At 43.9% G+C, this 14,271-nt stretch overlaps 2 protein-coding genes across 4 annotated transcripts in view; both read left to right on the top strand.

Annotated features, from left to right (window-relative positions):
• Nucleotides 1-135: 135 nt before the first annotated feature.
• Nucleotides 136-3,798, top strand: LOC133468251 (sterile alpha motif domain-containing protein 12-like). The gene is made up of 4 exons (XM_061753931.1): nucleotides 136-285; nucleotides 2,222-2,375; nucleotides 2,878-3,018; nucleotides 3,508-3,798. Exons 2-4 carry the CDS (start codon nucleotides 2,255-2,257, stop codon nucleotides 3,522-3,524), a joined length of 279 nt encoding a protein of 92 aa, XP_061609915.1. The 5' UTR covers nucleotides 136-285; nucleotides 2,222-2,254; the 3' UTR covers nucleotides 3,525-3,798.
• Nucleotides 3,799-7,660: 3,862 nt separating this feature from the next.
• The window catches only part of LOC133468229 (exostosin-1), a 64,565-nt gene continuing 57,954 nt past the window's right edge, over nucleotides 7,661-14,271 (top strand). For all 3 annotated transcript variants that reach the window (XM_061753885.1, XM_061753884.1, XM_061753886.1), the window contains exons 1-3: nucleotides 7,661-7,800; nucleotides 8,988-9,480; nucleotides 10,578-11,359. In XM_061753885.1, coding sequence (XP_061609869.1) covers nucleotides 9,187-9,480; nucleotides 10,578-11,359 — 1,076 coding nt within the window. In that variant the 5' untranslated portion in view covers nucleotides 7,661-7,800; nucleotides 8,988-9,186. The remainder of the gene's footprint in view (nucleotides 7,801-8,987; nucleotides 9,481-10,577; nucleotides 11,360-14,271) is intronic.

Raw genomic sequence — 14,271 nt, 5'->3', positions numbered from 1 at the left:
GTGGTGTGATTGTTCTTTCAACCCAATGTCCAAATGTTTGGAATTAATATACAAAGTTATACAAGGTAAACAAACAAACAAAAAATGGACGATTTTCCATATGTTTCCATTAAAACGACTTTTAAATCTGAGCTCATGTTGTAAGGCTGAATTCCCAGGACACCTGAACACACCTCCTAGGGTGCGGCCAGGTGGTCGCCTTTTCCAAGTAGACGAGTTGAGAACTTGATGGCGGCTTTATCGTTTTAAGCAAACCACAAAACACACACAGACACTTGGAAGCAGGTAAAAATGAGACTTCATTATACGGTAAACTAAGAATTTTGCTGTGACGCTTGAGTTGTGTGCCATACTTTGTTCGTGTCCTGTCTCACCAGACTCCATAAAAGGCTCGTTAATTTTTGGTCATATCATTTTGAAATGCTCAAATCTGCATACATTTGACAAGTAAACATAATATAATTGTAAATGTATCTATTCGGCGCCTAGTTTGACCACCACAACACGACAAAATGTTGTCAAATATGTACATTTATGTTGCTGTTTAGCAAACAAAGAAAGATGGCGGCTGTTTTTTTTTTTGGTAACTTCTTTTTATTTTTTCACATTAATGAAAACTAATCTTTCTTTAATGCGTTTAATTGACACTGGCCCCAGTTGTTGAGCCGATTAAAGTTGTTGAGGAAGACAGTCGTTGTCCCTTTGAAGAAGGTTGTACTTTCCACAAGATGGCGGCATTGCAGCTGTAAAAAAAAAAAAAAAAAAAAAAAGTATTTCGTTTGTCCAAAAATGCAAAAGAACAGCATGTAACTTTATCATCTGTCTAATATCTAATAACGTGACAAAACATGAAAACCATTCAATAAAATACATCATAGTCACCAGAGATGCTGATTATTAAATTCATCTATGATTGTATTTAGGTGTGCAGATTATGACAAATCACAAAAAAAATGCTTAAAATATTACCTGGTCCAGCCCATCTAATTCTGAAGGACCCGGGCAGATTAGATTGATATGGCTGAAATCTATTATAATGTTGTTAATAAGACGCATGGGAAATATGTGAAATTGGAGGAAAACATAATAAGTCTCCTTTAAAACAGAGAAGTAGAAGCAATGGTTTATTCATCGCCACCTTGACTTTTCAAATCCTTAAATGTTTTCACAGTGTATGCCAATGAGTCCAGTGAGACTGTGTCGGCGCTGTCCCCAGCCAATCACACGTCTCCACTAATTAACACAGGAAATGACATTCCTACATTTCACTGAAAAGGTCACATCAACAATTTAGCAGTTTTTTCCCCCCCCCACCCTCCAGAGGATTTGTTGTAGCAAACGTGACTTTTCCCAACCACGGAATGTCAGCGTTTTTCACTCTCGGATTGTCTAAATGTTGTCCCATTTCGGCCAATTTTGCTAGCGCACCTGAGGCTAACTTAACGCTCCCTTGAATGGGGGAGGGGGCACTGAAAATGATCAGTTATGGTGCTAAATATTTGCTTGTCTAATACTATATTTTGTATTAACTGAGAATAGGTTATTAGAAATAACCTAGGCTAATACTGTAAAGTCAATAGGTTTGACATTTTGAAGCAGAAATTTGAAGGTGAAGATGATCGTCTCAAACTTGTGGGCTAGTCCAGCGCAGCCAAGGGATGAATGGGACCTTTACTCTCCTGTGTAACATATTCAAAATCAATTGGGTGCCTCGGTGGAGAGAGAGTGCTGACAAGGAGCCTGTACTGTACTCCTATCTTTATTTCTTCCTGACCTCTCACCTGAGCTTCCTCAAATAGCTTGAGTCGGATCGCCTTCAAAATCAATATCAATTTTGCTGTGACGCATGGTAATAATAATACCCTGTAAAATGTCATGAATGTTTAAAATGATGACTGCTGGAGTGCAGCTTGTCCAGAATTGAACTCATGTCAGCCCTTCCTGTTGCTAATCAAGAGCAATAGTGTCGTTGATAAAAACGCCTTCCAAAAATGTTATTACAGTCAAACTGAATTTGAAATTAAGAGTACCACCTACTGATTCATTGATATTGTTGTAATTAAAAAAAAAAAAAGACTTAAGCGTTACTAACTTTAAGTAATGTCTTGCTAATACCACTAGTTGAGATTTGAAATGTTTGTTTCATCTCTAACGGAGGATAACGAGTGTCCCCTTTTTCATGTGGTTTTCAACTTTAATGAGGATGTGTTCTGTCTTATAGCGTGTCTGTTTTGCCGATGCAGTTGTCTCAGACATGGAAGCGTCCAAGCGGGTGTCGTCATGGTCGGTGCAGGACGTGCTGGATTGGATCCAAAATTGCTATCCCAGCCTAGTGGGGGTGCTCCAGAAGGCCGTTATGAAACACGCCATCTCAGGTGCGCCTGGACAGTAAACCCTCTCTAGTCGCAGGGGTTGGGGGGGGGGGGGGTAGCGACCGAGCCTTGAAGTAATGAACGCCCAATCCCCCCAAAATGTTCATAATAGTTTCCCGAACTACGAACCCAAAGTTAAAGTTGAACTCCCTCACAGTGTTCTGTGGGTCTCGAAAGATCAGTCAGAACGCTCTCAAACAGATGGCAATGCAGGGAACTCTGCTTTGAAAATGACTAGCAGCAGATGAGTTCACTTCTACCACTGCAAATAGCCAGCCAGACCTTTCTCTGCATCATCCTGAGAGGTTTACCACCCTGCTTCTCTGGCCGTCTTGACACGTTACTGAAAGAGCACAAAGTATGCTGATAGGCGCGAATAGCTACAGTGTGTTTTTCAGCTTCGTGTTTTACAGAAAATGTCACTACTGAATGGGAAATCATGACTTGGCAGGATTCTCTGTACATTATAATCGTGATTATTAAAATAATAATTGCCGTGGTGCAGGTCGCGCGCTGCTGAGGCTGCGAGAGCATCACCTGCACCTCCTCGGGGTGGACGCGGAAGATCGACAGCAGGAGATGTTGCAGGACCTCCTCCTCCTCAGAGTGCAGGAGGAGGTGGGAGAACTGGACGACATTTGCTCAGGTGAGCTCAGCTCTGACACACTTGAGTATTTTTCGCTTTATTTTACACTACAGGATCCATAAAACACGGAATCCCCGTTGCACACGCTTGCTGTCAAGTCGAACTTTTTAAAAACATCTCCCCCGCCATCTTTTCTGGCTTCCCCTGGGTGTCGTGCACGCACGGCTGACAATGAGGCGCTCTGAAGCGGGCACACCACCGGACTATCCAAAGAGAAGATGCTGTTTCAGTGTGTAGGCATCGCTAGCTAGCTAACCGCACATCGCTAACCGCACATCGCTAGCTAACTAATTGCGTCGGATAATTGCCGATGCAAACGAAGGCGCTCAAGTTCTTGTATAGTGGCGGAGGGGTGACTAATTGGGCCCCGTTTTAGCCACGCCCCCCCAAAAAATCTGGGAAATCTAAAATGGTAAATAACAATTTAACACTGTATCTCCACAATTAAAAACAGGAAAACAAGTTCTTATTTTTCTTTTTCTTTTGCAGAATGTTTCCCTGCGTAACGGACGTCCATTCTTAATTCTGCTTCCCGCCCATTCCATCCATTTTTCATCCAGTCATCCATCCATCGGCCGACAAGGTGCGAGTGACGGACATTTTAGCTGGAGAGGAAGAATCGATGACGAGGGAAAGAATGTCATTTCCTGTGTGAAACGTAAGCCCGGTAGATGGATGTCATTGAAATTCTTATTCTTCTTCCTTTGTTGTTGTTACGACAACCAAGTGGTCACAAACATTTACAAAATGTCAATTTTTTATAAATTGAAGAGGAGTGTATGGATTAGTTTTTTTTTTTTTTACAACAGCACTTGACACGGGATAAAAATGGCATTGCTTCCATTTTGACACTTTATGTCAAGTACTAAATGTGCAAAGAGGATAAGGAGGAGGAGTGTACGGAGGAATTAAAGGAGGGCAGATGAGACTAATGAAGAGTTCCAGTGCAGGGACGCCAATCGATCGTTTGGACCGCGCCAATCATCCGTCTATTAGTGCTAATTAGACGAGGAGCTTACACAGCATTAATAGACCTTCCAGTGCATTCATAGAAAATGTCACGCGTGGGCGAGCCACACACTTTCCTGAAAATGTACAAATTGTGTGACCTCACGGACGTCTGACTTGAGATGTTTCTCCATGCAGAGTTACCTAAAGTGCAGCATTCTAGTAACGTAACCATCTGCACAGAAGAAGAAGAAGAAGAAGAAGCAGCAGCGAGGGAGGCAATTCTGCTCAATTTGATCTCCATTTGGACTTTCTGGGCCAGAAGCGATGACGCTCATTTGTATCAAAGATTCATTTCTTAGTCTGACGTGCCGAGCGGTCGTAGATTTATTGTGCTCCCGCCGCTCCAATCAATAACGACCCCGCCTGGAATTCCAATAGTGCTGTGAATTACAAGGAAACTAGCGTATGACGGGAAGGCATTTTAGACTGTTTTCTTTGCAGTCCTCTAGCTTATCTATACTATGTGTTCATGTTATAGCTATGAAAAGGGAACATCAAAAAGGAAATGCAGCGATTTCTGGCTAGTACTGGCTGTGTTGTACAATTGACAACAATCTCCTGTAGTTTTTATATGAAAACCTTTTAGTGAGGCTGCAATGAGGGCTACAGCACCATTAAAACGGAGATGCATGGATTTCTGGCAAGTACTGCCTGTGTCCTACACAGGATAACAATCTCCCATATTCCTTATATGAAAAGTTCTCAGGGAGGCTACAAAGAGGGCCACAGCAACCTATACAAGGAGCTGCAGAGGTATCTGGAAAGTACTGAGTCTTTCCTACACAAGACAGAAAATTCCCGTATTCCTCGTATGAAAAGTGCCCTGAGAGGTTGTGAAGAGGACTATAGTAACATTTAAAAAAGGAGCTGGAGGGATTTCTGGCAATTATATGATTTCTGTCCTACATATGACAAAAAATCTCCCATCTGCTTCATGTCTGGCAAGTACTGGCTGTGTCCTAAATGTGACAACAATCTCATATTTTTCATGTCTGGAAAGTACTGTGAATCTACTAGACATTGCGACAATTTCTAATTTCTGGCAAGTGCTGGCTGTGTCCTACACAAGACAACAATGTCCCATATTCTTCATAGGAAAAAATGTTCAGGGTGGTTGTGAAGTAACTTCAGAGATTTCTGGAAAGTTTTGTGTGTGGCCTATACACAGCAATCTCCCCTATATTATTCATATGAAAACTGCTCAGTAGAGGCATAGAAGAAGCTTACAGCGACATCAAACAAGCTTTAGAGAATTCTGGCAAGTACTGCCATTGTCCTACATGTGACAACAATCTTCCATTACAGTAGATGAACAACAAACCATATTTTTTTTTAATATGACAACTGTCTAGGGACCCTGCAAAACAGCCTAGAGCAACATCAAAAATAATTTTTGGCAAATACTGGCTATTTCCTACATGTGACAACAGTCTTCTGTAGTATTCATGTCAAAACTGCTCAGGTATACTGTGAAGAGGCCTCGGGCAACGTCAAAGGAGCTGTAGGAATTTCCGGCAAACACTGGATGTGTCCTACACGGCAACAATCTCCCATATCAAGCATACAAATTGACCCCCCTCCACCTCAGCGTGACACAAACACTTCTTGAAATAAAAATGGACGACTGAAGGTGTGAGCGAAAGGTGTCGCATTGATATTGTGTGACGCGTCAACCTGAGGACCATCATGCATCACTCTCGGCACGCTAATTCCTCCCTCCTTGGAAATGCATGAGGCGTCATTCACGTGGATAAATATGGCATGAATATTTCAGCACGGTTAGTCGGCGAAGCGCAGCTGAGACTATAAATCAAAACGTGTGTGTGTGTGCGTGCACGCACGCGTGCGATATTAAAACATTAACGCTGACGGGACGACAGGCGGCGCCGTACAGGAGCGACTTTTGGATAATTGAAATGCCAAAAAAGCCCAGATACTTCTGCTCCTCTGAGCCATCCTCGTCCATGCAATAATCCCTTTTTATTTTTATTTTCATTTATTTATTTATTTTTTAATAAATGATGCAGCCATTGACTAGCTTGTTTCTCCAAGTCGGAGTAAGAACACTATTGATTTGAAAGGCTGTCTGAACCAATTGGTGGTGTAATGGAACATACTTGTCTTTGTCAAACTTCAGAAACGATGTCTCTGTCAAGGCAAGAATCTGGTTTCTTTTTGAAGATGTATACCAGTTTAAGTGGTCATATTCTATCCGGCACGTGACAACAATCTCCCATATTTTTCGTGTGAGCAGTGCTCAGGGAGGCTGCAAAAAGGGCCAACAGCAACATTAGAAAGGAGCTTCAAAGATTTCATGCAAGTACTGTCTGCGTCCAACATGTGACGACAATCTCCCATAGTCGTCATGTTTGGCCAGTACTGGCTACGTCCAACTCGTGACAAAAGTCAGCAAGAATTGCAAGGCGCTGCTGGGATTTCTGGTAAGAACAGACTGTCCTACACATGACAACAATCTGCCATTTTCATATGAAAAGTGCTGATGGAGTCTGTGAAGAAGCCTACAGCAACATCAAAAAGCAGCTGCAGAGATTTCTTTCGGACAGAAATCAGCCCAAAGTGAGCCTTGTTGTCTTTGTCAATGCCCATTTTATGACTGCTCATTCGATTGTGTACCTAATGAAGTGGCACACTATAAACTGATGAAGCTCTGCGTAAAGTCGCCACACGAGGGCGATATTTTACTGGTGTGGTATCGAATGAAAGCACGACGAAACCTGTGGCTGGGGAATAACAGTCCAAACTCTATACATCTGGGCCAGATAGTCCAATCAGAGCCTAATGAATGACTCCATGAATAAAGTCTAGCAGCAACATTCCTTTAAGGAAAGTGCCTACCAAAGCACCACTTGCGGGCAAGTCGAGATAAGGTCTTATTTTTGCTCATTTCACGAATGGCATGCACTCAACCAAGCATCGGTTTCATTTGTAACATTTAAAGTGGTTACATGAGAGCGTGAATTCGTTTTGATCAGCGCAGAAGTAAACGATGATATTGCGACAGACGCTCTTAAATTCACTCATTTATCAGCGGAGTTTGGTGCCTTCAGAAAAGTTCCACACAAAACGGTGCATGTACACACGAGCATCGCACCTGCTGTCTCCCTGCTCACGTGCTGTGTGTGTGTGTGTGTGTGTGTGTGTGTGTGTGTGTGTGTGTGTGTGTGTGTGGTTGCTGCTCCGATCCAAAAGACGACTTGCGTGCAGGCGCGCATGTGCGTGCGTCCACTTTCCTCAAGGCAATCCACGCTGCCTGTCAATCAAGCTGGGACCGTGAAGTGGATCGGGTAACTGGATTCTCTGGATGCTGATGATGGGTCGGATATAGCATTGGAGGACTCTACCCCACCCCCCGCCCCCCGACGTGCCACCCCCCCACCAAAAAAAAAGTGACGAGTTTGGATTTTAGCCATGGGATGGACGCGCGTGGACGGATGCGAGAGCAGGCGTTGACGGTGCCGGCGGCGTGGACGCGCGCCCAGTCTTGTTTTGTTGTCGTCCACGGATGACAAAGAACGAAAAAGTTTCGCAGCCGGATGGAGGAGCGGCGTCGTGTCGTCTTCGTCTTGGTGGTGGTCGCGTCGCTCCGCGGGCTACGACGCCGCGTGCGCGCGTGAGCGTACGCGTTAATTGCGACTTCATTAGCTGCCTGCGCGCGCGCGAACAAGGGCGGAGGAATGCACGCGCCGGCTGCAGGGTCGACAGCAGCAGCATCCAGCTTTGCCGCGACCACAGGTGTTCCCTAGTAAACAGGTAGGCAAAAACGTACCTTCGGGTGACGTCACTGCTGCTACATGCAACTTTTGCATTCCTCGGAATACATTTTTGAGAGCAAAACTATGATAAATCATTGGTGAGTATACATTCAAACATTGCTAAAAATATCTAAATATGAAGTATCGATCTGGTATAGTCAATAAATTATAAAAATCATACAGTAACAAATGGAAATGTGGTATTTACGCTCACAAGAGGCCACAGTTTCAATGAGATCCAATACAACTATGCTTAATTTAACTTTGTTTATTATACTGACTTGTTTCTAATATGACCCGGCACATGTACTGTATAACTACATGTCAAAATATTAGAATATTTAGAACACATTGCAAAAAAATTCTACATTGAAATAATCTCTCCAGTACATACATAAATATATTGAAAAGTAATAATCATCCAAACTAAAATTGAAAGTGTGTTTAAACTTACAAGCTACCACACCACGTGAGATCCAATGCAATAACTGTGCTTAATCCAAAAATGTGTTTGTTATTGTCTTTTCACAATGAGAGCTGATATTGACATTTGGACTTGACACATGAAGCTAACTGTCAAAATATTGGAAACAGCAGTCCATTTAGAAACAATTCTAAATACAGTGTTATGGACCTCAGTATATGCATTAAATATATAGAAAAATCCTACTATTTATTTAAAAAAAAAAGAAAAAAAAAGTGTGCTATGAAGGTCAAACCACAACAGCACGAGTGTCATGCTGAATTATTTAATGGTTTTGTGGCTGTAGTTCACACTGAGAGATGTCTCAAATATTTTGAGCCTGCACATGGAGCCGAAATATTAGAAACCTTTGCACAGACAAAATATTGCTAAAATATATCTTTTTGGTGTACCAATTATTACCCAAAGACTTTGACTGTATATGCACGTAAAGCAGGTATGAGCAAATGTAGGTTGAGAACAAATTCCATCCATTATAGTTATGTGGAATATAGAAAATTAATAAAATATATGCTAATAAACCACCACAATCAATCAAAATCGATTAAAACAATTTTAAAGTTGTAATATTGTACAGGCATTGGCAAATCCAATCTGAAGCGTAAACAACCCTGTAGTGTAGACGTGGTATTCATTAGTGACCTGTTGCGATGTTTCACGGTATTGATTGATTGATTGATTTTTGTAAAAATCATCTTTAGTGACTCCAAATCCCAGAATGCCATGGAGCGACGAGGGCGGCATCCCAGTGGGTCCACCTGACCTGAGCCTACTTGACCCCCTCGACTCCCTTTCCTCCTAATCCCCCCCACCCCACCCCACCCCGACCCCTCCGTCCCCTTCGTCGTCCTCCTCCCGATCCCACCCTCCGCCTCGTCCTCCCCTCCCCCCGCAGCACACATGCAGGCCAAGAAGCGGTACCTGCTCGTGTCTGTGGGGGTCGCGCTTCTCTTCCTGGTCTACATGTGGGCTCTGCAAATCGCCGACTTGGAGCAGCAGCAGCAGCGGTGGTACCGCCGCCACCAGTTGCCCCAGTACCCCGACTACCACCAGGCCCAACCGTACAGCCCGAGCCAGGAAGCGGACCGGGCCGGGCCCGGGCCACCGCCTCGCAGGGGCCCGTCCAAGCAGCCCGGACACTGGACCGAGTTGACTCGGCTGCTGGAGCCCTACCTGGAGGGAGGGGAGCAGGAGGTACAGTAAACGGAGATTCAAAGTTGCAACAGGCATAGACATGGACATCCTTGGAAATGTAAACAACTGTTGTGAATTCTGCCGTTCAGCCCAGAAGCAAGTTGTGCAAAAAGTTCTGAAACACTGAACAGTTGGACATGTGCATTCCAAGGTTTACAGAAGGCCCGCTTAAGTTCAGCTGAAAAAGGGATTTTAGGTTCATTCAGTAATTTCACCCAAAACCGGAATATCCCTAACGTTTTTGTGAGTTGTGTACTTCCTTGAGACCGACTTCAGTGGTGCCTTGAGATATGAGCCGTCGTTCCGCTTATTCCCTGCTTTGACTTGCGAGCGCAGACCTGTGATAACAACGCCTCGGAATCTGCAAATAGTGAACGAAGAGGCTTCAAGCTGTTCATTGCCGCTCCCAGTTGACGGTTACTGTCAAACTAAACAGAAAACAAGAAGAATTTCACCTTGCGTTTCTTAAACAACCACACAGCTTAGCCTTTCAGTCTGCTAGCTTCATGCAAGCGCTAAGTAGCATCTACGTTACTGTGCTATAACCCTTTAAGGCACAGGTGTCGAACTCAAAGCCCGGGTTCCAGATCTGGCCCGCCACATCATTTTATGTGGTCCGCAAAACCAAATCATGTGCATCAACTTCTTTGATTATTGTTAAAATCTGTACCGAAATTTCAAATTGTCATCATAAATAATGTTGAGATATTGCAAGCTTTTGTTGTTACCAAAGACCTTTTAGAGTAACTTGAACAAACTATTATCCTTGACCTCTGATTTCAAAACTAGCTATCCATTGATTTGTACATCTAATAGTATGATGAGCAGATTTTGATGGTTTCACAGTCATAACAGCCCTCTGAGGGAAACCGTAACTACAATGTGGCCCGTGACAAAAATGAATTTGACACCCCAGCTTTAAGCAGTGGATTGAACACAAACGGTGCAGCAACATATATAACAGAAAATATAATATTTTCTTTATCCTTTGTAAAGAATGACTAATATTAGTGCCGTACTGAGGAGCTGAGAGGACTTCAGACATCTCAGTGAAAGTAAAATGCGTCCTTGAAGGTGTTTTCCCGTGTGGTTTTCAGGAGGACGGTCCTCAGGTGCACCACCAGCACAGCTCGCCCAGAGAGCGGCGCTCGGTCCGCGACAACCTCTACAAGAACAAACGCTGCCGCATGGAAACCTGCTTCGACTTCGCCCGCTGTCAGTCGAACTTCGGGGTCTACGTTTACCCGTCACAGAGGGGGGACGAGATCTCCGCCACCTACCGTAAGATCTTGTCCTCCATCCAGGAGTCTCGCTTCCACACGGCGGACCCCCTGCAGGCCTGCCTGTTCATCCTGGCCGTGGACACCCTGGACAGGGACCGTCTGTCGGCCCAGTTCGTCCAGAACGCCAGGACGCGTATCCAGAGTTTGCCCACGTGGAACGACGGTAGGAACCACCTGATTTTTAACCTCTACTCCGGGACCTGGCCGGACTACACGGAAGATCTGGGCTTCGAGGTGGGCCAGGCCATGTTGGCCAAGGCCAGCGCCGACGTGGCCAACTTCCGACCCAACTTTGATATTTCCATCCCCTTGTTCTCCAAAGACCACCCGCTCAAAGCAGGGGGCTTGGGTGGCACGGGGGTCACAGGCGGCGCGGCGGGCCGAGACGCGCCGTCCTCCTCGTCGTCGTCCAGGCGCTACCTGCTGGTCTTCAAAGGGAAGCGCTACTTGACGGGGATCGGCTCCGAGACCAGGAACGCTTTGTACCACATCCACAACGGGGACGATATTGTCCTGCTGACCACCTGCAAGCACGGCAAGGACTGGGAGAAGCACAAGGACTCACGCTGCGATCACGGCAACCAAGAATACGCAAAGTAAGAACGACTTTTGCTTCTTTTCTCTCCTACTTAAAGCTGCATTTGAACACATTTACACCCTGATATGTAATCCCAATGGTTCAAATGGCAACAATCCTCAACATTACACAAACTTTCCTTCAATTTTATTCCTAAATTGAACAAAACGGTATGCAGGCAATCATGTAATCAAAAAGGACTACAAAGCCTCCCCCCCCAAAAAAAGTAAAACATATTAGTGCATTAGCACATTCATGGTCTTAATGGCAGAAAAATAAATGACATTATTCTTCGACGTGGTTCATAAAATTAGTTTTACAGAAAATAAAAGAGCGACGTGAACTGTGAGAGGCTGCTAATCAATAGCAGGCGCGAATGAACACAGAGCGCTTAAGAGGCTCCTTCGCTAACAGTAATTAGCACATTCTCTCTTGCGGCCTGATAGCTTTTTATTATGAAAGTGGATCCCAATTTCACACTCGCTGGCTTTTAGTGGTTTTTTTTCTTTTGGTATTGTTGCTGTCTTATTATTATTCACGTGGTACTTTGGAATCAAAGAAACAGTCGAGTCAGACTTTTATGGGAATTATGTTTGCTGTCAATCGTCAGATTGAGGCTAGATGGGAGACCGGAAGAACTAAAAGCACAAAGTCCGACAGGATGGACATTTAGGGACGTCATTGTCCCATATTCAAGAGAATGCATTTGCATTCAATTTTGTACAGATACTGCACATTTTTTTAAAAGGGGAGTTTGCAATTCCCCCACACCAAAAAAACACTTTTGTAATATTTGTCAAAAAGTCATGATAGTACATAATAAATATGATCTGCAACCATCATTGTCCACCCTATCAGCAAGCTCGCATAATTATGTGTTTGCATGTACATTGTCTGCTAGGAGTTAATTATATTTAAAAAGGCGTGGGAGCATGACCAATATGTATTTCTAACAGTATAACATCTACTTAATGCAGTGAATATGAATTTCAATGGAAGAGCTCAACTTTTTCAGGGGTGAAACGGGGACGCCTGAAAGGCACCTTATGGTGGGTGATATTGACTCTTTACCGAGTGACATTTAAGTTCTCAATGAGAAGCCACGCTTGGAATTTTTTTATGGCAGAATGGACGCAGACAAACAGTGTGTAAACGAGCAGCCTCCCGATCTTTAAAGTCTTTAAGTGGTGACTGGCAGCAGGTTTGGCGCTGTTACGCACATCAATGCACACGCGGTGCTTCAGTCAGGTTGGTTGAGAACGTTTGATTTGGTTCTTTAACAGATCATTTCTTCACAGATAATGTGAAAATGAGGACTTCCTCAAAAAGAATTCCCTTTGGTCAAAGCATGTATGTACACTAAAATATTTTTGAAATTAACATTTTTATGTTCAGTTATTCAAGATAAAATGAGCTGTCAAACTACATGGCCGTGTGTAAACTACAGTATTCCTCATTTCACAATTTTTCTTCCCCCCCTTTTTTGAAATCAGTTTTTGCTTTGTCTTGAATTTTATTTGGTTCAGGCGGCCTTTAGAAAAACTGGCCCACAGAGGGAAGAAAAGTAGGGTCATGAAAAAAAAAAAAAAAAAAATTACAGAATTATTAAGTGGAAGAAGATGACTTGAACATTGATTCGCGCACACACAGCTGCTGTCACATCTTTGTGCTTGACAGCCGCAGCATTCACGATCCTTGGTGGAGGGGAAAAAAGTGGCAAAAGGTAATAAAAGCAAATGTCAGCGGTGGTCATGTGGGCGGCGGCGGCGTGGTGGTGCGTCCGTTTTCCTCGCGCTGTGCTTTCAGAATCAGAATCATCTTTATTTGCCAAGTATGTCCAAAAACACACAAGGAATTTGTCTCCCGTAGTTGGAGCCGCTCTAGTACGACTTCCTCCTCCCATCCCATCCTCCGCTTTGTTCCCTTATCTGCCGTCATGCTCGCTCGTCCTCGCCTGCCAAGCCGAGGCAAAGCGTGGAAAAAGCTTTCGCTGCTGTCTAAGTGCATCTTTTGATGCGAGTGCCGATGAAGAGCACCACCAGGGATAATAACATAGTGGCACTTTCCCACCAGAGAAAGGGAGAGAGAAAAGACGAGACACTTTTTAAAACAACTTTGATGCGTGTGACAATTCCACCAGCATAATGAAACATTGCAAGACGTGGGAGGAAATGTTGGGGGCGGGGAAGCAGAAGCAGAGGGACAACAAGGGAAAGTCACAACTGGATTATGGCTGTGGCGGTGTGCACCAGGGTTGCGTTTTTGAGCCCTACTAAATTCACTTTAACGGTGCTTTCACACAAGTATGCGCGAGTTTGTTTGAATCTAATTTATAGTTTTGTTTCCCACTTTGGTTTTTGTTCATTTGGATGTGTGAACACAGCGAAGGAACTAATTTGCTCGAGTCTTGCATTTGTTAGTGAGGTAGCGATAAACAAATATAATAAAGCAGCTTCATGTAAGGTGACGAGGCAAACCAAATGTTCGGGGAATTCTTTAGAAAGTCTGTTAGTTCCCCAAAAGTAGCTTACCTTTAAAAATCTGACTTTTAAAAAAATATTTACATAAGTATTGATGTCAAGGAAAATGAGCTGAACAGACTTCAGGGGCTCAGCTGGCCGGGAGCCTGAGGAATGAATAAATACCGTACCATGATTTGAACTCTTAAGACATTGTAATGGACAAATACATCCCAACAAACAGAATGTCCTTTTACTTTCCTCATTATTAGGAGGTTTTAAGCGCTTTCGGTGTGGAGATTTTGCCAATTTTCACATTTAGGGCGATTTAAAGCTTCTTCCTGTCCACCATGCAGCCGGCGGACTTCTCGAGACGGCGCGAGAACTCGTCAATACGCCGAAGGCTTTTCGCCAAGGCTGCCGGGTGAGTAAAAACAGCCGTATCGATCCGGCGTCACGGCGGCCAATCAGC

The sequence above is a fragment of the Phyllopteryx taeniolatus genome, chromosome 18 (assembly GCF_024500385.1).
Source record: "Phyllopteryx taeniolatus isolate TA_2022b chromosome 18, UOR_Ptae_1.2, whole genome shotgun sequence".
NCBI lineage: Eukaryota > Metazoa > Chordata > Actinopteri > Syngnathiformes > Syngnathidae > Phyllopteryx > Phyllopteryx taeniolatus.
Note: the sequence above shows the minus strand (reverse complement) of the source record. Positions and strands in the feature narration are given on the sequence as shown.

Bases quoted from the DNA above. Each gene is read 5' to 3' on its own strand.
- LOC133468251 (XM_061753931.1), top strand. From the start codon at position 2,255: ATGGAAGCGTCCAAGCGGGTGTCGTCATGGTCGGTGCAGGACGTGCTG. The intron at 2,376-2,877 runs GTGCGCCTGGAC...GCCGTGGTGCAG, and splicing joins TATGAAACACGCCATCTCAG to GTCGCGCGCTGCTGAGGCTG.